Here is a 24,872-nt window from a genome sequence, read left to right as displayed (position 1 = left end):
GGTCACATATTTCACAAAATTGAGCAAAGGATCTTCAGAATCATGTGTTACGTTATAAATTACTTTTAGGTCTCCTAACATGCATTTGAAGTTACTGTGATGAGACTATAGTGTTGAGGAGATACGTGAATTTATACACCACGGGTTAGATCGCGTAATTCGTCATAAAGTTCAGAGACATAAATGTCTCCTAAATTACATTAGGTCTTTTAGAAACTTATACCAGATGCGCGATCGCTCGGTGCAAAAGTTCGCTAACTCCGCCTTCCATCCGCACCCCCAAATCGAAAGATAAAAACTGAGTGACTCTCTCTAAAGTCAGCTCAGAGCTCTCTCTCTCTCTCTCTCTAAGCTCACTCTTCTCAAGGCTTCTCCTCTTCTCTCTTCTGAAGTTTTTCTTCGCTCCTTTTTACCGCGGTGCGTCTCGTGCATCCGCGCTCGCAACTTTTCTTTTCTTCAATTTTATAAGCGGAGCCGCAACAGCTCACCAGAGCTTTGCTGAACTTTAACTTTTGAAGCCATTTTCTTTTAAATCTTTTTGACGCTTTTCTTTATACCAGTTTTGGTCAGTAAAGACACTTTTGGTAATTCGTTTTTAAGTAAAATCAAATTAATAATTTAAAGTGACTCCCTCAGACCAGTGGGATTACTTTGATTATTTCTGCGAGTTTTAACTGAGAAGGACACTCCGCGATTCGCCATCAACTCTGCCACGGATCTAGAAGCAACACCTGCTGCACAAACTATCAGCATCCGTTGCCTGCCCTTAAGGACTTTGTTCAAAGACTTTTACCGGTTCGCTGAGGCGAACACCGAGGCCAGTTAAAGACCGCCGCACACCGACTCCACCTGCCCGGCCGCCGCCGCCTTTCAGCGGGTCACCTCGTCTGGAAGACGCGCCGCAGCTCTCCCTGGAGTGACGCGAGGACCTGGACCTCCCGGAGAAGTCTAATCAAGTCGACAAAAGTAGGCAGAATAACATTTTCTAGTGATCAGAGTTGATGTCGTATAGCGAAGCTTTAATGCCAAATTTCTAAATTCTACGTCACCGTTCAGTGCGCATCCACGCTTTAGACGGTCACGTATTTCCTCCACTATCATCCATAATTAATTATTTACATCACCTGAACATACATCACGTAGGTTCCCTTTTATGTGTTCACTGTCCTTTTATATGTCATACTATTTCATCTATTTACTCTTCATTTTATTAGTCTAAATAAATTATCCTCATTTATCGCCAAGTCGTTGTCTGTGGATATTATTTCATGAGAGAAACAAGATCAATGTATACAGAATAAACGGTACAGACTATGAGATTGATTAAAGTAATGACATGTCTTAACACTGTCACAATTTAAGATTTAATTTTCTCCTGAATGGAGAATGGTGCCCCTTTTACTTTAACGAGTGCAAAATCCAAATTTTAACGTAGTTATTAATAACCGCTACATATATGTAGTGTATATAGATTTTATATTTTTTGTTTTTTTAAATATATTTCATTTTTTGTATTTTTAACATATTTTAACCCTTATTTAGCACTTAGTTGCTTCTTGTCTATCGCCTCAGACTCTTGAGCTGCTGGAATGTGTGAATCTCCCGAGTGTGAGATTAATCAGTCGACTTTAAAAAACAATATAATAATGAAGCTACAAACAATGTGCTATGTGTATATGTACATCAGTGCAGTTACTGACTGCTTTTTAGTGAAAATCTGAGTTTTGTCTCTCCGTATAATGTATTCAAATGGCCTGCCAGGCACTTCCGGGAACTATTTAAAGCCTCCATGAGTCACGTGACGCCTGAGCTTTTTAAACTTCCGTTGTCAGTACTCTGTTTATTCTACTACATCACATCATCACAAGACAATGTTGTCATGACAACAGCATGTTTAAGGAAAACCCTTTTAAAATGTCATGACAGACAACAGTTATCACCCAGTTTCAGGCATCACAATCAATATACTGGTCTTCAAAATAAAACTGGTCAAATCCATCTGTTTAAATGCCATCAAACTAATACTGAGCTGCTGGATGGATTTGGAGGCTTGAGTTCTGCTTCAGACTGCTTGTGAACCAAGGCTGGCTCAGCTTATTTGCAGCCAAATTCAGCATGGATCTACACACACAGAAGCTAAGGTGGGAAGGAAGCCAGACAGACACAGAGAGAGAGAGAGAGAGAGAGAGAGAGAGAGAGAGAGAGAGAGAGGTTTGTGTGACCCGCTTATCAACACAACAGAGACTCTGGATGAACAAATAGCCTCCTCTGTTCATGGTGATTAGACTGCAACTAATGCACACATGCAAACACACACACACACACAAACACACATAGAAAGAGAGAATTACAGTCACTTTTAAGGTGATGTGTTGGGAATCAGAGAATGGCAACTGCAGCAAGGTTTTCAGCCTCATTTAGTCTGTCGAAAAGGGTCTTTCGAGGACAGTCAGTGTGTGTGTGCGTGTGCACGTGTGTATCCACACACATAGAAGGATGTGTGCTTGTGGTCACATAAAGCAGTTGATCAGTTAACCCCTGAGTGCTTGAGAACCTTCTTGCACTAGTGACATGAGACTAGGAGAGGCAAAGTCAACGTGATAAAGACATCTTGTGATCACATCATCACTAATAATGTAAGACTGTATGTGTTGGTGGTATTTTGTGCTGATATTCATCATATATGACAGTTTTCACAGCAGAATTTTAGGAATTTTCCTGAAAATTCAAAACACACAGTTGTGACATTACTGTGTAAAAAAACACAATAATGTCGCAACAAACACATGTTTTAATAGCCACAAACTATCTGCATTTTGTAACTTTGGCCATTTTTCCAAGTGTGTAAGCGTCTAAGTGACAACAGTTTTTGGAATTGGTCCAGTGTGGAGCAAGAGGGCAGCAGCCGGCAGCCATGCAACAGGCTGCACTGTGACTGAATGAGACATCCAAACACCATCACTAGATGTGGTTATGTTTTGCCACAGACAGTCTCATTTGTTATTGTAAGTGACTGAAGTGTCTCTTTAGTTATTTGATCCACTAAATACTGCACCTAAAAAAAAAAAAATATTTGAAAAATTATTTTTCAAAAAATGGTTCCAGGTTGAAAAATGACAAAGTTGTTCTTTAAAGCTCTATCAGATAACATGGCATATCATTGAAGCTTTCATATTTATTAAAGCTGTGACTACAAATGTGTTGGCAAGCAGTTGCTCTTTTACAGAGAGACACTGTCAGTCATTTGTGGTGTTTATGACCCCAAGTCTCCTTATAGCTCTGGTTTTGGCTCAACCAACTCCTGAGAATAATATCTCAGAAACATGTTGGCTTGTCAGCAGCTAGATGCTCCTGCATGTTCAACATCTGCTCTCTAACTGTGTCTGTCTGCTGTTAAACACTTTGAAAGCAAATGACGAGTTTTTCTGTCATTTACACACGCTTCCCCATAATTGATGATATATTTCGTCAATCTGTGTTTTCGCAGTTATATTGGGGGGGGGGCTTTAAAAAGCAGCAAGGGACCCATTTAGTGACTTATTCAGATAATCAGGGAAAAAGAAAGAAATTTATTGTCTAATATTCTCATGCGCACTGCTCAGCGTTACCGCACGACATCGCTGTCAGCGGACATCAGTCCAGCATCTCTCCCCTGTCTCTCCTCGTGTGTGTGTGTGTGTGTGTGTGTATCAGGGTTACAGGCAGGAAGAGAGAAGTGAGAGAAAATAAAATGTAAATATGAAATTGGCATAAAAAAAGAAATAAAAACCGATTAAATCGATTTTGTAAACAAAAATGCAATTTTCTCAGCTTTTTGTCCGTTTTTTTTTTGTTGAAGAAAATGCTGATAAAAAAATGGATGGAGGAAGCTAGAATGAAATGTTTTTTGTGTGTGTATGAAAACAGAAGATCTGTTCTTTATTTTTATGTACTCGTTTATATATTGAAAGAAGAAAATATTCGGGGGATCTTGAAAGATTAGTGAATATGATCAAAAATGCTGGCGCTGGCTGGCAACTTTATAATAATACTGTGGCAGGGAAAGTGTTAATACAAACACTAGGGCACAGTGAGTGAAAACTCGCCAAAACAGTAGGCTAACAGGAAGCTATGAAGTTCTCTCAGGCTGACATGGTAATAATTCATGTTCACCTTCAAATCTCTTGGTCATGATCCAGCTAACTATGGGCTCTAATTTCAGCTCTAAAGACAATTGTATTTCGGGACTTGACTGTCCATACTCTCTTCCCCTTTTTATCTTGACACAAGTTGGACAATTCATTTCTGTAGGAACTGGCGGTAGATAGTGATGTGTGATAGTGGCAGGCTGTAAGACACATAACGTGGACTGTGAGTGCAGTCAAATCAGCTCATTTTCAACTCTGAATTGAGTTGAAAATATTAGCCTTTGCTTCAGAATAGAAGAGCTACTGGAGGAGGTTTTTACAGCCAAGCACCATGACAGCTTCTCTATCTGTCAAGACACACATACTGCAGCTATTTCAAGGCTGGGTTTAATGGGAGTCATTTTTTAATGTGACCCATAGACGATGGTCAGAGGTTTTTCTTCTCTGGACCCCTCCCCAATGTGACCAGTGATGACATGTCTAGCCGCATGTCAGCACTCAACCGCTGGTTGTCGTGGTGGTGTCCAGCAAATGATGTGGGCTTCGTTAATAATTGGTGCTCCTTTTGGGGTAAACCTGGTCTTATCCGGAGGGACGGCATCCATCCCACTTTGGATGGAGCCGCTCTCCTCTCTAAGAATCTGGCCGATTTTATTAGAGGCCCCAAGCCATGACAAACCAGAGTTGGGACCAGGTTTCAGAGTCGCAGTCTTACACGCTTCTCTGAGCTTCCTCTACCACAGTCACACACCCATAATGTAAATGTTATAAAAACAGTGTCTGTCCCCCAACCACTTCATTTGTTTAATACTAAAATAAACAAAAGGGGAGTTGTACATGAAAATCTCATAAAAATTAACTCATCTCCTGTCATACAGCATCATAACAGGAGAATTAAATGCGGACTCTTGAACGTTAGATCCTTATCAACCAAGGCTCATTTAGTCACTGATTTAATATTGGATAACCATATTGATTTATTATGCCTCACTGAGACCTGGCTTTGTCCTGAAGAGTACGTTAGCCTGAATGAATCCACTCCTCCTGGTCATATAAATAGTCACGTTGCGCGGGACACTGGCCGAGGAGAGGGAGTCGCTGCTATTTTTGATTCAAGCTTAGCAATTCACACTAAGGCCAAGTTAAACTATAATTCATTTGAAAGCCTTTTTTCTTAGTCTTTCTCACCCATCCTGGAAAACTTTACAGCCAATTCTATTTGTCATAGTGTACCGCGCCCCCGGCCCATACTCTGAATTTCTATCTGAGTTCTCTGAGCTTATATCAAGTTTAGTGCTCAAATCAGAAAAAATTATTATCGTAGGGGATTTTAACATTCACATGGATGTTAATAGTGACAGCCTTAGTTCTGCTTTCTCCACACTTTTGGATTCAATAGGCTTCAGTCAGTGTGTACATAAACCCACCCACCGCTACAATCACACCCTCGATTTAGTCCTTGCATACGGCATTGATATTGCAGATTTATTAGTCTTTCCTGAGATTCCTGCTCTGTCAGACCATTATTTGATAACTTTTAATTTTTTATTACTTGACTACAAGCCTCTCAGTAAGAGCTACTCTTCTAGATGTCTATCTGATTCAGCAGTGGCTAAATTTAAGAAACTAATTCCCTCTGCTTTGACATCATTACCATGTCTTACAACTCCTGAGCACACCACTACTAACTTAAGTCATTCCCAAATTGACTGTCTCATCGATAATGCTACTGGCTCACTGCGATCAGCTCTCGACACTGTTGCACCCTTCAAGAAGAAAATAATGAAACAAAAAAAATTAGCCCCATGGTTTAACCTCCAGATTCGCAAATTGAAACAAACATCGCGAAAATTTGAAAGACATTGGCGTTCGACCAAACTGGAAGAGTCCCGTTTAGTCTGGCTGGACAGTCTTAAAGTCTATAAGGAGGCACTCCGCCATGCCAGGGCAAACTATTATGCATCACTAATTGAGGAAAACAAAAACAATCCCAGGTTTCTTTTCAACACTGTAGCCAGGTTGACTCAGAGTCACAGCTCTATAGAGCCCTGTATTCCTTCGGCCCTAAGCAGTGACGACTTTATGAATTTCTTTAAGAATAAAATCATAACTATTCGAGATAAAATCCATCACCTCTTACCCTCAACTGACCTGACCCCGAACTCAGATAGCCTGATTATGGCAGCAAGGCCCGAAATTTATCTAGACCATTTCTCCCCCACTGACCTTCATCAACTCTATACTTTGGTTTCTGCATCTAAGCCATCAACATGCCTGCTAGACCCCATCCCAACTAAGCTCCTTAAGGAAGTTTTACCTTTATTAGACAACTTCTTATTAGATATAATCAACGTGTCTTTATTGACAGGTTATGTACCCCAGTCTTTTAAAGTAGCTGTCATTAAACCTCTTCTAAAGAAGCCCACTCTCGATCCTGAGATTTTAGCTAACTATAGACCGATATCTAATCTCCCCTTTATTTCTAAAATCCTTGAGAGAGTGGTTGCTCATCAGCTCTGTGACTTTCTCCGAGACAACAGTTTATTCGAGGACTTTCAGTCAGGCTTTAGAGTTCATCATAGCACAGAGACGGCACTAGTAAAAATTAATAACGACTTATTTATCGCTTCTGACAGAGGTCTGGTCTCTGTTTTAATCCTATTAGATCTCAGTGCTGCATTTGACACCATTGACCATCAAATCTTACTGCACAGACTTGAAACCTCAATTGGCCTAAAAGGAACGTCACTAGCCTGGTTTAAGTCATACTTATCAGATCGTTCCCAATTTGTTCACATCAATGATCTACCCTCCGCACATACAAAGGTCTGCTTTGGAGTGCCACAAGGTTCGGTGCTTGGACCAATCCTTTTCACTTTATATATGCTTCCTCTAGGCAACATAATTAGAAAACATTCCTTAAATTTCCATTGTTATGCTGATGATACGCAATTATATCTATCTATGAAACCAAATGAAACTGATCAGCTATCTAGACTTCAAACATGTCTTAAGGATGTAAAAGCCTGGATGAGCCGTAATTTCCTGATGTTGAATTCAGACAAAACTGAAGTTATTGTTCTTGGCCCAAAACACCTCAGAAGCTCCTTTTCCAACAATTTAATTTCTCTAGATGGCATTACCTTGGCCTCTAGCACAACTGTAAGGAACCTCAGAGTTTTATTTGACCAGGATTTATCCTTTGCCTCCCATATAAAACAAACTTCAAGGACGGCTTTCTTTCACTTGCGTAACATCGCAAAAATTAGACATATCCTATCCCAAACAGATGCTGAAAAATTAGTACATGCATTTGTCACTTCTAGGCTGGATTACTGTAATTCCCTATTATTTGGTTGCCCCAACAAATCTCTTAGGTCTCTCCAACTGGTGCAGAACGCTGCTGCTCGTGTTTTAACAGGAAGCAAGAAAAGCGACCATATTTCTCCTGTTTTAGCTTCTCTGCACTGGCTCCCTGTGAAATCCAGGATTGAATTTAAAATCCTCCTCCTTACTTACAAAGCTCTAAATGGTCAGGCTCCATCCTATCTGTCACAGCTCATAGTTCCTCACCAACCCTCAAGATCACTGCGCTCTGAAAACGCAGGGTTACTTGTGGTTCCCAAAATTTCCATAAGTAGGATAGGAACCAGGGCCTTCAGCTACCACGCTCCTCTCCTATGGAACCATCTTCCATTTTCGGTCAGGGAGGCAGACACCGTTTCAACTTTTAAGGGTAGACTTAAGACCTTCCTCTTTGATAAAGCTTATAATCAGGGCTGGCTCAGGCTGCCTGGACCAGCCCATAGTTAGGCTGACATAGGTTTAACCTGCCGGGGGACTTCCTCTGATACGCTGAGCTCCTTTCCTTCTCTCAATGCCGCCATCAGAAATCATGCATGTCTGTTAACTGCATTGCCATTTGCAAGCTTAGCTTAGCTCTGTGATAGCCATGTGGTACTCTCACTACCTGGGGCTCGCGATTACAGAGCCTGGGTCTGTTGAACTGCACTACGCTAATCCTGTTGCCTCTCGGGAGCGTTCCTGCTCCCTTGTTTCCTAGTTTCCCTGGATCCTGGCCGTAACCTTGACTGTGCCTGACCGTGGTGATAGCTGTGCTGATGCCGCAACCCTGCTTTTGGTTGTGCTCGTGCTGTGACTGTACTGATTCTGTGCCCCCCGCTCGCCCTGATCGTGGTCTGGTCCTGGTTGCGCCGATGCTGTGATCTTGCCTTTGGACAACTCCCTTTCACATATGCATGAGACTGTTATCATCTCTATCAACATCATCATAGAGAGCAATTACTAATTTCACACCTACCATTACTGTAATATGACATGCATCTGTTTCTATTATTGCTGTGCCCCCCCCTCCCCAACAAATCTCTTAGGTCTCGTCCAACTGGTTGGTGCAGAACGCTTGCTGCTCGTTGTTTTAACGGGAGCAAGAAAAGGATCATATTTCTCCCTGTTTTAGCTTCTTTGCACTGGCTCCTGTGAAATCCAGGATTGAATTTAAATCCCCTCCTTACTTACAAAGCTCTAAATAGTCAGGCTCCATCCTATCTGTCACAGCTCATAGTTCCTTATACCAACCCTCAAGATCCACTGCACTCACTCTAGCCTCTGAAAACGCAGGGTTACTTGTGGTTCCCCAAAATTTCCAAAAGTAGGTTAGGAACCAGAGCCTTCAGTTACATGCTCCTCTCCTATGGAACCATCTTCCATTTTTCTTTTTCGGTCAGGGAGGCAGACAACCGTTTCAACTTTTTAAGGTGTAGACTTTAAGACCTTCCTCTTTGATAAAGCTTATAATTCAGGGCTGGCTCAGGCTGCCTGGACCAGCCCATAGTTAGGCTGACATAGGTTTAACCTGCCGGGGGACTTCCCCCCTCATGATACGCTGAGCTCCTTTCCTTCTCTCCAATGCCGCCATCAGAAATCATGCATGTCTGTTAACTGCATTGCCATGTGCAAGCTTAGCTTAGCTCTGTGATAGCCATGTGGTACTACTCTCACTACTTACCTGGGGCTCGCGATTACAGAGCCTGGGGTCTGTTGAACTGCACTACGCTAATCCTGTTGCCCTCTCGGGAGCGTTCCTGCTCCCTTGTTTCCCTAGTTTTTCCCTGGATCCTGGCCGTAACCTTGACTGTGCCTGACCGTGGTAATAGCTGTGCTGATGCCGCGACCCTGCCTTTGGTTGTGCCTCGTGCTGAGACTGTACTGATTCTGTGCCCCCCGCTCGCCCTGATCGTGGTCTGGTCCTGGTTGCGCCGATGCTGTGATCTTGCCTTTGGACAACTCCCTTTCACATATGCATGAGACTGTTATCATCTCTATCAACATCATCATAGAGAGCAATTTACTAATTTCACACCTACCATTACTGTAATATGACATGCATTCTGTTTCTATTATTGCTGTGCCCCCCCCCGGTCCCGTGCCCCCCCTGGGTTTTTTATTATTATTGCCCTCACCCTCTCCCCCACCCTCTCTCCCCCTCTCTCTTTCTCTTTCCTTTTTTGCCATGATTGTATTTCATTTGCTATTTACGACATCTATTGCTCGTCTGTCCGTCCTGGAAGAGGGATCCCTCACTATCCTCTACCGCTCTTCCTGAGGTTTCTTCCTCTTTTTTTTTTCCCTGTTACAGGGGTTCTTTTTGGGGAGTTTTTCCTTGGGTGATGTGAGGGTCTAAGGGCAGAGGGATGTCGTACACTGTAAAGCCCTCTGAGGCAAACCATGTTTTGTGATAATGGGCTATATAAATAGAACTGACTTGACTTGACTTGACTTTTTCTTAAGCTGTAAAAGTATTACTTCCTATTTCTCTTTATTCTGGGGAAAAAGATTGTTTTTAACCCAGAACTGGATAATGAATCACAAAATTGTGTTTTATCTAATTCTTAGGTAATTTTTTCATAAACATTTGATAGTGTTTAGGTTGGCTGCATGAAATGCTACTGGATGGTGTCAGCTGTTTAACACTGTTGGATAGAACCGGCCACAGTATTATTTGCTGCATGATATGTGACAGGACATTGTTGGGTTGAAATGCTGCAGGTAACAACAATAAGTATATGATAAAGGGTGCAAGGGTGCCTATAGGGCAGGTGGGAGAGGCAGTTGATGGGTCCAACAAACCCCAGACTTTCACGCCGCTTCCTGTCTGAACGTGATTTTTTTTCTACACCTTACCATGTGCCTCCTTCCCCTAAACCTAACCATCCATGTCAGCATGTGTATTCGTTGACATCCTTGTGCTGGTTTCCATGTGTTTTCGTTGCCTAAACATGACCACATGCAGTGTCATCCCACCATGTGCTTGTGTTGACATCATGGCAGAACAGATGTAGAAGGATGCTAAGAGACATGAGACATGTAGACATGAGCTGTGTCCCAATTCAGGGTCTGCATCCTTCGGAGGACACAGCCTACACAGCCTACGCAGCCGCATCGACAGTTGTTAAATGGGACGGCCTAGCCTTCTGAGGATTTCCTGGTTGTTCCGGGGGGGGAGGGGGGCTCTGTCCACGTTGAAAGCTGATTTATCTGCAGGCAGTAGAGCCTCGCTCAGCAGGCGGAGCACTCCTCTGCTGCACAGCGGGGCAGAGCTCTGCTCTACATTCCCATACATAGTATGCTAGGTGGCTACATGATAGGATTACTAATGTCACGTATTATGAAGGAGATTATGAGATTTTAATGTCCCTCTAAGTTTAACATATCTGGCGTTTGAATTTCAAATGAGTAAAAACCCACATTAAGTTATATCAACAATCCGATCTCTGCTCTGTGCCACCATTATGACAATTACTTTTGGAGATCGCGGGCATGCAAGGAATCTTGGGAAATCAAAGGCCGCAAAGGATAGTAGTGATGTGTCCTCCAAAAAGCAGGAAAAGAAGGCCCCATTCGTGGGCTGCATAAGAAGGAGCCTTTGAATTGGGACCAAATGGGACAGCCTTTGCACAGCGCTGTGATGTAATTGGCCTTCAAATGCAGCCTCCGAAGGATGCAGACCCTGAATTGGGACACAGCTATGGAAGTTCACTGCAAAGCAGCAACCTTTTATGACTTGGTTTGAGAACATGTTGGCAGGGCTGGAGTGGATGGTAACGTTTACACCATCTCCCAGGGTGTGTGATCAGAGTTTACACAGCTCAGTACTGCTGATAATTTCATTGCATGGGGCTACAGGTAAATGTATGCTTGCATACAAGGCAATGTTGGGGCAGCTGTGACTCAGAGGTAGAGCGGGTCGTCCTCTAATCGGAAGGTCAGCGATTCAATCTCTGGCTCCTCCAGTCAACATGTGGAAGTATCCTTGAGCAAGATACTGAACCCCAAATTGCTCCTGATGCTGTGTCACTGGAGTGTGAGTGTGTGTGAATGATTACTGAGTAGCAGGTGGCACCTTGTATGGTAGCCTCAGCCACCAGTGTGTGAATGTGTGTGTGAATGGGTGAATGTGACATTTAATGTGAAAGCCTTTTGAGTGGTCAAAAAGACTAGAAAAGCGCTACACAAGTGCAGTCCACTTACCGTGCGTTTTTTTTTTTTTTTTTTTTACAGGAAAACTACGAAAAATATGGGATAGACCCATTTCCCAGTGCCAGTAGACCAGAACATCACTCTGCAGCAGACAAGTATGCTGTCTCTCTAAAAGTTTTTGGCAAAGTTTTCAAAATAGTCATCTCTAATATCTTTGTATTTTGTACATCAGGTATGACACTGAATTTCAGTTTCAACAGTTTCAGATTTCACAGCAGGTACAAATTCTTTTTGATCTTGATTAAGGCTTTATTTGATTAATCACAAAGTTTTTCATTAATATACTCAGATTTTTAACCATTTAAATTACAGTTTTTGTGATGCCTTTTAACAGTATGTTACCATATTTAGCACTGGTAATAAATACAACATCAATGAAAAAGAACAAGATTTATTTTTTTCAAAATTCAACATGTCAACAATTAAAATTGAACAAATCCAGAACAGAAACTTTAGGCTGCGTCAAACAAATTGAGGACCAGGCTAACTTGTTTATAGTTTTTCCCAATGCTGCAGGTTCTCATGTTGTTATGATAGTTGCAGAGGTCATGTTGATATGCATTTGACTATTTCAAAGGACTTGACATATGCGTCAACCACTGTGTCTTTTAGAGGATTTGAATTTATTGTTTGTATGTGACTTCAGAATCAGGATGACTGATTGACTTCCTCTTTCTTTCTGTCTCTCTCTATCTCTTACATACACACATGCACACACACACACAAACAATTGACTGCATTAACTTGAAAATAGTAAGTACTACAATTTTCATTCATTGCTTGTCTTGAAAGACTTGCATAATTTAAAGCATGACTGTGTACTACAAGCACATGGACAAAAATTATTGATTGTTCTATGGATTTATATAGGACAATTAAGTGTATAGAATTTGAGTGTGATCCTAGCAGCTCAGTTGTCGGGGGCTTTATGCCCCTGGTAGGGTCACCCATGGCAAACAGGTCCTAGGGTAGGGACCAAACAAAGTGTAGCTCACCGCACCCCTTCTGATGGACACAAAAAATGGTTAGAAGTTTCCCTCACCCGGATGCGGGTCAACGGACCCCCCCCTGGAGCCAGGCCTGGGAGTGGGGCTCGATGGCGAATGCCTGGTAGCTGGGCCTTTACCCATGGGGCCTGGCCAGGCACAGCCCGAAGAGGCAACGTGGGACCTCCTTCCTGTGGGCTCACCACCTATAGGAGGGGCCAAAGGGGTTGGGTGCTGTGTGAATTGGGCGGCAGCCGAAGGCGGGGACCTTGGCGGTCCAATCCTCGGCTGCAGAAGCTAGCTCTAGGGACATGGAATACACACATAGCATGGAATCTACATATAGCTAAGGCCCTGGAACCAGTCTTCTTGGGAGGAGCTGGACTCTCTTCCACTCTGGAGTTGCCACTGGTGAGAGGCGCCGGGCAGTGGTGGCAATACTTATTGCCCCCTGGCTCGGTGCCTGTATATTGGAGTTTACCCCGGTGAACAAGAGGGTAGCCTCCCTCCCACTTTGGGTGGTGGGACAGATCTTGACTGTTGTTTGTGCCTATGGTCCAAATTGCAGTTAGGAGCCCCTGGAGGGGTGCTGGAGAGTGCTCGTTCTGGGTACTCCCTCATTCTGCTGGGGAACTTCAACGCTCACATTGGCAATGACAGTGAGACCTGGAGGGGTGTGAATGGGAGGAATGGCCCCCCCGATCTGAACCCGAGTGGTGTTTTGTTATTGGACTTCTGTGCTTACCATATATTGTCCATGACAAACACCATGTTCAAGCATAAGGGTGTCCATATGCGCACTTTGCATCAGGACACCCTAGGCCGCATTTCGATGATCAACTTTGTAGTCATATTGTTGGGCTTGTGGCCGCATGTCTTGGATGCTCGGGTGAAGAGAGGGGCGGAGCTGTCAACCACCTGGTGGTGAGTTGGCTTCGATGGTGGGGGTGGACGCCGGTCAGACCTGGCAGACCCAAACACATTGTGAAGGTCTGCTGGGAATGTCTGGCAGAGTCTCCCGTCAGAAGGAGCTTCAACTCCCACCTCCAGGAGAGCTTCAACCATGTCCCAGGGAGGCGGGTGACATTGAGTCCGAGTGGGCTGAAGAAGGAGTGTCATCGGGCCTCTTGGCCTGTGGGACTCCAGAGGCAGCAGACAGGTACCGGCAGGCCAAGTAGAGTACAGCTATGCCGGTTGCCAAAGCGAAAACCCGGCCATTCGAAGACCTCCTCAATCCCACCGACACCTTCTGGCAAGGAAGCAGGGCCTAGGGACTCGGGTGTGGGCTCTTCCATCTCTGGGGCTGAGGTTACCGAGGTGGTCAAAAAGCTCCTCAGTGGCAGTGCCCCGGGGGTGGATGAGGTCCGCCTGGAGTCCCTTAAGGCCCTGGATGTTGTGGGGCTGTCATGTTTGACACGACTCTGCAACACTGCGTGGACATCAAGGGCAGTGCCTTTGGACTGGCAGACTGGGGTGGTGGTCCCTCTTTTTAAGAAGGGGGACCGGAGGGTGCGTTCCAACTATAGGGGGATCACACTCCTCAGCCTTATATTGTTTCAGGGCGGTGTGGTATTCATGGCATAGCTCCTGATTTTCAGGGCTGCTGTGTTTCTTCTTTGACAGATTTCAGAGGTGTTATTTGAAAAAAGAAACATTTATTGTCAAATTATTCATCTTTTGCCTTCTTTTTGTTTGATATGGGGTTTTGTCTCTTCAATTTGGATTCTTGCGCCAATTTCACAAATATATGATTTTGGTTTTCAGTGGCCAGTTTTGAATGTTTGGGCTGTGTTATGACTGCACTGGTCAGTTTAACTTACTAACTTGGTGACAAATTAATAAATGATGTCTCTGTGCTGGTTTTGGTCCAGAGGGGAATCTTTGAAGCCACTGCAGCATAGGTGTCTCTGTGTGTTTGGGGTTCTCTTTGGGCGACAAAAGAAAGAAGCAGTGGCTGAGGGGCTTCTCCCTCTCTCTGTGTCTATGTGTTTTTGTTGATGTTTTTTTCTGGTGTGTCACGTTCAATGTCACAGAAAGTCAGAGAAAGCTTAGTAGCAGAGGAGGTGGCTGGCAGCATGGAGGTTAGTGAAAATGTTATGGTGGTTACTTTTTTCTCATATCTCCTACCTATTCTCTCTTTTAAACTCAGTGCTAGCCAATTTTAAACAATGTTCCACCGCTGTTGGATGGAGAAGGACATTATTCTCGGGTGGCTTGTAATTGCATCATGCCTGCAAAGGGGCAAACATTTGCATGTCTATCCAGTTGTTGCATTTCCATCACTGCCAAGCAGAGCAAATTGAAGCAAGAGCCAATAACTACCTGCGACTACTGCAGAGTCATCTGGTCTGAGCGTGAATGCAGATTCTAACCTTTTTTATTAAATAGAAAACTCATTACTCATTATCCTACATAATGAGTACAAGTGTTTTTTGTTTAGTTTTTTGTGCAGTGGTAAAGGGGCTTCACTGCAGCATAGGAGTAAAGACATCACAACATTTTGCTGAATCTAGAGCTAATTCATCACTCACACAAAGGGAAAACTTATCAGGAAAATCAAAACACTCCCTGTACTCAAACTGAGAATGATCCTGTGGCCAGTCCGTTACAGTCCCGTCCCAAAGTCAATCTGCTGTTCATATTTTAAAACCTTAAATACATCAGACCTTGATGTGAAACAGGACAAAAAAGTCTGTCTTTAATATTCTTTCATATCTTTTTATAATATATTGCCCTTATTTCTAATGTTGTTCACATTAACATTCTTGATGCAATCACAACACTTAACTTCAATTAAATGTGCATTTCCACAGCACTTATTCCAGCATGTCACAGTCACCATTCTCTGGATATCTTGTGGATAAAACAGATGGAAATCTCATACCAGCATGAAAATCAAAATAACTGAAATTGTTCATTCATACCTTACATTTGGAATTATGGAGGACTGCATAATTTATGTGTGCCACTGTTAAACATCATTAAGGAAAAACAAAAGGGGGGAAACTAAGTTGCATGTTTAGTGGTTGATGAATAAATCTGAAATGGAGACACAGCTCATATAGTATCAGTTTGACTACTAACCATGTCAGTTACAATCCTATAAGAAGAGCAAGTAGCAGCAGCAGCAGGAAAATCAGAAATACACACAGCTAGCAGGGAGCTCTGCTCTTCTCTTCCAACACATCAGCAAGTGAGATCAGCAACATTTACCCAAGTGGTAACCTCCAACGCTGAAAAATGAAGCCAACGCAGAAGTGCAAAAAAAGGCTGTCTGTCTAATGTCCAATTGAATAACAGAGCAAGAGCAAGTCCACAGAGCCCCATGTTAAAATGCCCAACTTTCTGCCCAGCAGAAATAAATGTGTTTACAGCCTGGTATTCCGGTCTCGATAGATAATTTAAACATTCATGACAACTGTACGAGTATAATCTTTTTAATAACTCATCTGTTTACATTTAAGGCTTAAAGATATGCATAATTAAGAGTGTTACTGCTTTGACTGACAGGCTGTCTGTGAGGGGTCACCTTAGTAAATGAGTCAGATCCGCCTCTCGCTCCTCCACAGCTCCACCCTTCCTCCAAATATGGTCACCTCTGGCTCCAAACAGCCAGGATGTTAACAGTCGATTTGCTGGACTTGCTGGACAAATTAGGAGTCCACAAACCAATGGGTGATGTTACGGTAGCTGTGGCAATTATTTTTACAGTGTATGTGATTATACTAAGAAAGCAAAGCAAAACCATTGCTTACACAGGCCTTGTGGAGTGCCCTATGTAGCAATAGTGTTACATGTACACAAAATTCTAGGTATCGAATTCAATTCAGTTTTCGTCATCAAACCTATCTTACTCCTTCCAAACCACATAGATGTAACTCCAATCCCCTACCCCTTTGCTGTAGATTTGGCCTAGTTGAGGATACGTTATTCCACCTGGCATTGCAGTAAACTACAGGGCTTTTGGCAGGGGGTCTGTGATGCTCTCTCCACAATCTATGGAGTTTCTTTTCAAATGGATCCCAAGCTATGCCTCTTGGGCAACCTCTTAAATTCTAATATCAGGCGTAGCCACTCCATCAAGCTAACAGAAATCCTACTCGTCATTGCCAGAAAAAATGCATTGCAATGAGATGGAAGTCAAATCTCCCATTGCCTGTTGGACTGTGGCTCTCAGAAGTGAGCAGTTGTATTCCTCTAGAGAAGATAATGAATAATGGCCTCCCTCTTTTCACCACACTAGTGTTGTAATAGACCATCTCATTATGGTTAATACTATCCTCTCATCCACTTTTTCCCCTTTTTTTGTAAATTGCTGTACTTAACTTTATTTGTTACACTTTTCTGTGAATCATCATGTGCAAATGTATTTTATTGTCTGTTTTAATTTAATTTTTAGTTATTCCTAATGCAAATTGGTGTATTTTGTAATATCTGTGTGTTACTTTGATGATAATATATTTTGAAAAAATGGTTGGTTCACTTTACATTAAATCCCTGTCACTAGTCTCAATTTTTAGAGCTGAACTGATTGCACAGACTGGAACGCTATAATCAATGTCTGCACCAATAAAGTATGTGTGCACGTGTATGTGTGTGTGTGTGTGTGTGTGTGTGTGTGTGTGTGTGTGTGCGTGTGCGTGCGTGCATGCGTGCATGCGTGCGTGCATGCGTGCGTGTGTGTGTGTGGGGGCAGCAGCGAGAAGTGATTAATTGCCATGAACCACAAGTATTCATGCATCAGTGTAACTTACACACACACACAAACACACAGGCTCATGTAGCACACTGACGCACTTTAAACCATACATCATCACCTTCTGCATACTTCATGTAACTGACTGGCAGGCACTTTAGCACTGGACCTACTTCACTCTTCAACCCCCCCTCCCCAGCTAATACATTACAAAATCTACCACTAGCAATACCAACAGGTCCATGTCTGCAGTGTTTTGTCAGTCGTTCCTATGATGAAGTCAAATACACAAACTGTCAGATAATCGGACAACAGTTTATTACAGTGATTGTGTGCTCTCTATATAAAATCCTGTTTTTCAACCAGAAACTGTTTATGCAAGAAAAACAGGTTGAGTCAAAGCCCACTATGCCTTAGCAACACTGCCACATCAGACATCCCACTGGCCTTTATGTGATCTATAATTCAAGGAATTGTTGATATTGCCAGACAACATGAGTGCATTACTGATGGCATATATTGACTCTTTTTACATTTTCATAAAAGACAGTATTTTCATATTGACATCAGCATGGCATTGATCCTGCCATTGATGTTCTGTCATAATGAGTTTCATTAACAGCTGTTTAATATATAAAGATGAAAAGGAGGACAGTCATGTTGCCGGTACTCTACCTCGTAATAGTCACCAGTTGTTAAAAGTATGGTTATCAAAGATAATAAATAATTATTACAAATAATTAACGATTATGTTAAATGACATGACTTCATTTACATTATTTATTATTATTATTATTATATTTATTATTTATTATATTAAAATATATTATTATTTATAATTTACTGATGTGACAGACTGTTTTCCAGAACTATTTTGACAGGTCATTGCCCCAAAACATGAATACATTTTTATTTTTCTGGTGATATTTGCAAAATTGCAATATTATACTTGAGGGTGTGTTTTAATATCATTTGAGCACTTCCCTTCTCTCATGTAAACATTGTTTTAATGTTCTACTGCTTCCAGTCGCCATTGATGACCAGTTGAATAGTAAAGAAATGAATATTTATTGTTAAAGTGAAATAAATACTAATAAAGATATCCAATGACAAAAGGACACAATTCTGAAAATTAACAATGACAGATAAATGTAAATGTAATTTTACTGTGGTGCGTTTATAATATGATAAAATCTGTGATGTTATTACTTTGAAGTTAAAAATGCACTGCAAAGTAACATACAGTGCTCTCTGGGTTGACCTCCGACCTTGCGAACTGTTCATATCCATCTACAGAGTAATGGATATGAGCCAGAGGGTCAAAGTTCAGGGTTCTGTAAAAGTAGTATGTCCTACTTATGTGCAAACTGCATGTGAGAGCATGTGCTTTATAAAGGCAGCTGCAGTTCCCATATGGAATGCAGCTATTGGTTGGGCTGAAGCAGTCGTGTGTGTGTGTGTGTGTGTGTGTGTGCGTGCGTGCGTGCGTGCGTGCGTGCGTGCGTGCGTGCTGCGTGCGTGCGTGTGTGCTGCATGTGTGTGTGTGGTTTTTGTTGATAAAGGTGCCAAAGATTTTAGTGATTTACTTCACTGAGTTTTCCCACATATCGGCTCTTCATTTTCCAGGCTCTGTTTAGAATGCTTTCTTTAATCCTGAAGCTTGAAAATCTGATCATAATTGATCCCAGCGAATCTGTCGAGTTTGCTGTTTTTTTTTTCTGACATGATCTGTGTACTTTCTCTATCCCGAGATTGAACTCAGGAGATAATTTCAGTTGTTGTTTGGTGAACGCATCAATAACCTTCATCCTATTTCAATTCTCTGGTCCTTGCACCACTCTACCAATTCCCAAATTGTTGCATCTTTCTCTGTTCTCCAAGTCTTGACATCTCTCTTACAGATGTTGGTTACTTTATGAAAGTAAGGATAACAACCTCTCTGCAGCTGCTCTGCGGTCCTCTGCTGTGCTTATGGGGAGTTCAGTTTCCTCTACTCTGCAATCTAGATTTTTAACAGTCTAATTCAGCACCGTCACTTTTTCTTCCAGTCACTCAGATCCATTTTTCTTTTCATCATGGAGTAATGTCATTTCTGACTTAAGCTCTGCGTTCAGGTCAGCTTTCAGCTCTGCAAACATTGCTACAAACTCACTCATGGTTGCGTCTGGATTCATGCCTTTGTCTTTTTATTGCCTCTGCTTCCTAGTTGTAACTTTTGTTCCACTCATATTTATTTCAGTTTTAAACAGACATACTAGTTTAGATCAATGGATTAATCTTTTTATTGATTAATGATGTAGGCTTTTTTCAAATTAAGAAATTAATCATTTAGTTTGTGAAATGAGGAGATTTTTTTAAAATCTAACCAGCAGTCCAAATCCCAGAGATAATAAGTTTACAAATAGAAGAAACTAGAAATAGGAAAACAGGTTGGCATTTTAGCTTAAAAATAAATTATGATCATCACTGAAGTTCAAGGTCAACAAAGAGTGGTTTTAAATGCTCATACTGTCACAAAATAGTCCCACATTGTTGGGCCAATACTGACACTTTGGCAGGATCAACTCGGTTTGCACCAACTCAAGTCACAATTTTGTTGATGCATAAAATTTGATTGCATACAGTTCTCATGACTTATTACAATACATTTGTAAACGTTTCACAAAAATTAAGATAAATCACCACATGTCCCACAGTGCTGAAATCTTTTCAGCACATTTACTGAATTATGAGATATGAGAAATGTTGCCTTGCTGCAACCTATAGTAAATTATAGTAAATTCAGAAGCCTGTCACTCTATTTTTAAGAATATGCAAAATCAATTAACATTTCTATCTCCACAGGTCTTTATTCAAATGCTACCCAAAACTGACACAGAGTCTATGGATACGAGATATTAATTTTCAAATGTTCACATCAGTTTAATGGCGAGCCCTTAGTGAAATTCAATATCTTGCTGTAATTTTTACTGTACGCACAGCATTTTATGTTTAATCTAATTAAAAAATATATATATTTGACCATTCACCTACAACAAGCAGAATTATGTGAGATTGTTCAGACTTTTATCATATATAAGTGATGTTATAAGTGCCTTAAGCTTAATACAAAGATTATGGGTTCCGTTGCTGCTTTGTGTCATCCTGCAGGTGATTTGAATCGTTTCACTTACACTTTTGACACTTTTCATGTAGTAGCACTGTTTTTATAATTAATAGATGTGGGATGTATTCTAGAACTTGAACAAAATAAAAATTCAGTACAAATGTAGACGTGCTAAGCCTGTCATGTTTTGTAATTCTAAGGAACATCAAGAGTTTAGCTTTTTGTCAAATAACAAAGTACAGGCAATGAAATGCTTGAAATCTGCTTGGACCCTGCTCAGTACTGCTTATGGCTCTGCTTTGTAATTGCTGTTTGACAGAGCTGAAAAAATCAAATGTTATTTGGAACAAAATACTTATGGGAGTAATTCAGTGTTTTTATAACACTTAAAGTACTTTCTCCGTATTTCATAAAACATAAAAATAAAATCAAAATTACTATATGGCTAGGATATGTATGGAATTCAAGACCGCTTTTATTAAAACAAGAGCTTTTAATTTAAAACAGGCTGTAGGGGCATTCACTGAGTCACAGACTCGCTGACTTTTGGCGCTTAAGCGCTGGCCCTGCTGTGTTGGTCCAGCCAAAAACTTTTAAATCCATGTTAAAATGAACAGTACAGTGAGATATAGTCACACAGCATAAGGGAGCTTTACTCACTCATCATTTGACAAAACCCTCCCACTTCAGCTCTGCTTGCTGATGTGCGTCTCTGGTTGACTGCTCGAGGCTGCACAGCCATCAGCCCCTATCAAAGCAGAGCTCCACTGATAAAACGCATTTTGTAAAACATTCTACTGGCACCAATTAATTGGCTAAGCAGATAAATCAGTTGATCTCTAATATGAATGCTCTGAGAATGACAATGTATTTACAATACATGGGAAAACAAACTGGAGGGTAAGTGTTGAATTGAAAGTTAAAGCATTCAGGTCAATGTATATAGACTTTTCAATGACTGGAAAGCTGTATTTGAGAATAAAAATAATCTACAAATAATGAAGCCCCACTGCAGCATAAACAAACCACCGGAACTTGGTATTTATACAAGCTGAGAGGTTACACTGACAAATGGAAGTGTGTTAACCCTTGTCCCACAGCACCCCTCTCAATATTCTGACTGCTAAATGTCAAATCTTAATAGAGGCATGAATAAAGTCTCACTTTTTGTTTCAGTCTGTGAAAACAAAAGTATGTGTGTGTCTGAGTGTGTGTGTGTGTGTTTGTGAAAGGGAGCTGTCCATGTATGTGCTGCTGATTTCAAACTACACAGTACTCGCTGTCCATTTCTCCCTTATCTTTTCATATTTTTTTCTTGTGATGCACAACATCCTTTCTCACCCATTGAAAACAGTTTTTCTGTCTTTCCCTCTGTTTCATGCTGCCCCTCCAGACATTAAATAAAAACAAAGCCTCCTTATCACACAGTGCTTCTCATTTCTGGGTTTTCCACTAATTTCACCAAATTGTCAGTGAATAGCATTAAAAACAAGCAGTCGGTGTGGAAGCAGCCCTGTGTAGTAATCTCCTACACACAGCGGTGGGTGGAAACAGGAAACACTGTTGCCGCAGAAAGAGTTGTGTTTTCTGTCATCTGTACTGTTTTCTGTCATCAAAGTAAAAAGGCAATGTTTAGGAAGACACTTCAGCAAGGGGCAGGAAAGAGGAATGACTGTATTCAAAGGAAGAAATCAGGAAATGCATTTTTACTATATTCAAAAAGTAGACCTCTTAAATCTTCTGTTCAGTTCAGAGTCAGTTCAAAGTGAAAAGGCCAAGGAACATATTTGGGCTTTTTTATATCTGCTGTTTTAGATATAGACTGATTCACATCATGTACTACTGAAGCTTTCCAAACAACTTTGGTCAAGGTCAACCTGACCAAGAAAGGACTGCCTGAATGAATGCGGTAAGCCCTTTTAAGTTTACCTGAACCACCAATTTCTGAAAAATTCACCACCTTTTAGGGGACGTCAATTCACAGTATATCAGTCGTACGTGATTTTAAAGTGAAGACATTTTTTTTTCTAAGAGAAAAACAGATTTTTCTGCACATATTGATTGTCAGAGTCATGGTTAACTCTACCATTTACTGACTGTTCTGACATGCTCTGAGATCTGAAATAGCTAACTGCCAAAGGTTTATGTGAAGATGATCGCACTGAATGTTCAGCCATGACAGGAAACAATCTTCTTGAAGAATTTAAATTAAATTTAAATGGAACAAAAGGATTAAAACAAACTAAATATGATCCTGAACAAACCAAGATGTTGCTTTTGCTTTCTCTTTGTGCGAACATTAATGATTAAGGGATTTACTTGACTCAGTTAGTTGAGATTAAGAAACCCTTCTATGATGAAGTAGTTGGCATAGATAAAGGTTAGGTCCAAATTTATTTCTGATTATGGCGTTTCATTTAAGCAAGGGTGGTTGCCTAGTAGTTGCGCGCAGTGTCATTCATGTACATGTACTACAGGACTGGCTGAGCAGGTCATACAGGCTAGTTGGACAATATCACAGAAAATGTCTAGATCTCAAAAGTTTCAGCATGTACTGCAATAGTCCAGTTTTACCTAATGTCAATGGTTGTGTGACCACTCAAGTTTGCGCTTTTCTTAATATAATGATGATTTGAAGTTTATGTTTTGATAAGTTTACACAAGAAAAACACCAATTTCACAAAAAACAACAAAAAACGAACGAACAAATAAAAATAACATACATTAAAGCACTAATCTCTATTTTCTGAAATTTAGATGTTGATTTAGATTTTGTTCTTAATTCTTGCATCAGTTTGACAGCCCGGTGGCCTAATATTGAACAGATTGTAGTCTTCTGTAAGCCTATATCTCATAAAAGATTTTCTGTACTCTATAGACAAACAGTTATGGTTTAGTGTGTTTCCACCAGCAGTTCTAAATCAAGCAAACAACACACTGCTACAGGACGTTTTTTGGGCCTCTGATCTACAGCATCAACACTTACATGGAGGTGATGTTCTGGAAAAGGTCCTCGATGCTCCCGGTACTGTTCCCGGCGCTACCGGCGCCCTGGAAAGACAACAGCGGGAAGAATTTGCTGTTGTCTGATCTATTGCAGTAGATCTCTGTAGGCGAACATGTGCAAGTGGGCGGACAGTCTAGCAAGGAGCTCAGGTAGTTGTGAAAGAAGACGCTTAGCAGAAAAAAAACCTTCCAGGACCACCATATCCTGGGAGGACAACGGACACTGAATGCGCCAAACGGCGCAGAAAATTCTGCCATACTGTCACGATTCAAGTGCCCAGATTTTATGGCAACTTTGCAGGGCAGCAGCAAGAAAAAATGACTCAAATCCTCCTGCTCATCATCCGCACCGCGCGTGCGTGGGTGTGAGAATGCGTAACCGGTGTTCTCACCTTATTTCTCTCAGTGGAGTCCAAATGTTGAATTTAAAAAACATATTTCCCGTCATGACCGCCCATATCCGCGTGTGTGCGTGTTTGTGTGTGTTGGGGGGGGGGGGAGAGGGAAAGAACAAGATAGAGTGTGTGGATATGTCAGAGATTTTGTTGATGCCCGTCACGGCTGTCCTGCGCGCTTAAGAAACACGGTTAGGAAGCAAAAAAGGAGGAACAAATCCCGACAATATTCCAGCCCTGTGACATAAGGAGGTCTGAGCGCATACAGTTAGGTTCTCTTTCTCTCCGCATCGTTTAATGTCATCTCTCTCTCTCCCTCTCTCTCTCTTTCTCCGGCGCTGTTGCTGGTACCAAGCGGTGGGGATGGTAAAACAGAGAGATTCATCTGAGCTTAAGTCCCACCTGCTGGTCAGAGAAGAAACCGACATACACGCGTGCACACGTAGGGGCACACTGGGCTTTTGTTAGTAGATGGTAGTAACCCGACATAAAGGAGAGGAATAAAAGACAAAGGATGATTAAACACACACACACACACACACACATACACACACATCCAGCCATGGCTGTGATAACATGAGCATGAGTATGTTGAAAGAAACTGGGCCCTAAAGGTTTGCCATACATCGGTTGTTATGTCATTTGATCAATTGGACATATAGTTAGGTGTTGTCTTGTGGTGGGTCCCTGTGTCAGATCTAGAGTGAGGACTTGAGTTCAAGAGAGCTAGTCTTTCTCTGAATGAGCTGCTTGACAAACCTTGCAGCATGGTGCACATATTAGGACATCCTCAGGTCTCAGAGTCAGGTGTCAGACCTCAGGTGAAAAAGTCATCAGGTCTCAGGAAAACTTCTGTCGGGTGTCAGACAAAACGGCTTCAGGAAGAACAGCCTCATTTATTCATTTATTTTGTTCAGTCTTGAAGGTAGAGGGTAGAAGAAGAAGGCAGAAGGCAGATTAATTTGTCATTTTTTTAAACAGTTTAAAACACAAAATTAC

At 41.6% G+C, this 24,872-nt stretch overlaps 1 protein-coding gene across 1 annotated transcript in view; it reads right to left on the bottom strand.

Moving 5' to 3' along the window:
- Positions 1-24,167, bottom strand: part of ntrk3a (neurotrophic tyrosine kinase, receptor, type 3a) — a 245,384-nt gene extending 221,217 nt beyond the window's left edge. The window contains exon 1 of the mRNA XM_042496388.1: positions 23,459-24,167. Within this exon, the coding sequence (XP_042352322.1) occupies positions 23,459-23,736 (278 nt within the window). The 5' untranslated portion in view covers positions 23,737-24,167. The remainder of the gene's footprint in view (positions 1-23,458) is intronic.
- Between the last annotated feature and the right edge of the window lie 705 nt (positions 24,168-24,872).

Source organism: Plectropomus leopardus, chromosome 11 (genome assembly GCF_008729295.1).
Source record: "Plectropomus leopardus isolate mb chromosome 11, YSFRI_Pleo_2.0, whole genome shotgun sequence".
In the NCBI taxonomy this organism is placed as follows: domain Eukaryota; kingdom Metazoa; phylum Chordata; class Actinopteri; order Perciformes; family Serranidae; genus Plectropomus; species Plectropomus leopardus.
The sequence above is the reverse complement of the archived record's forward strand: the minus strand, read 5'-3'. Positions and strand labels throughout refer to the sequence as shown.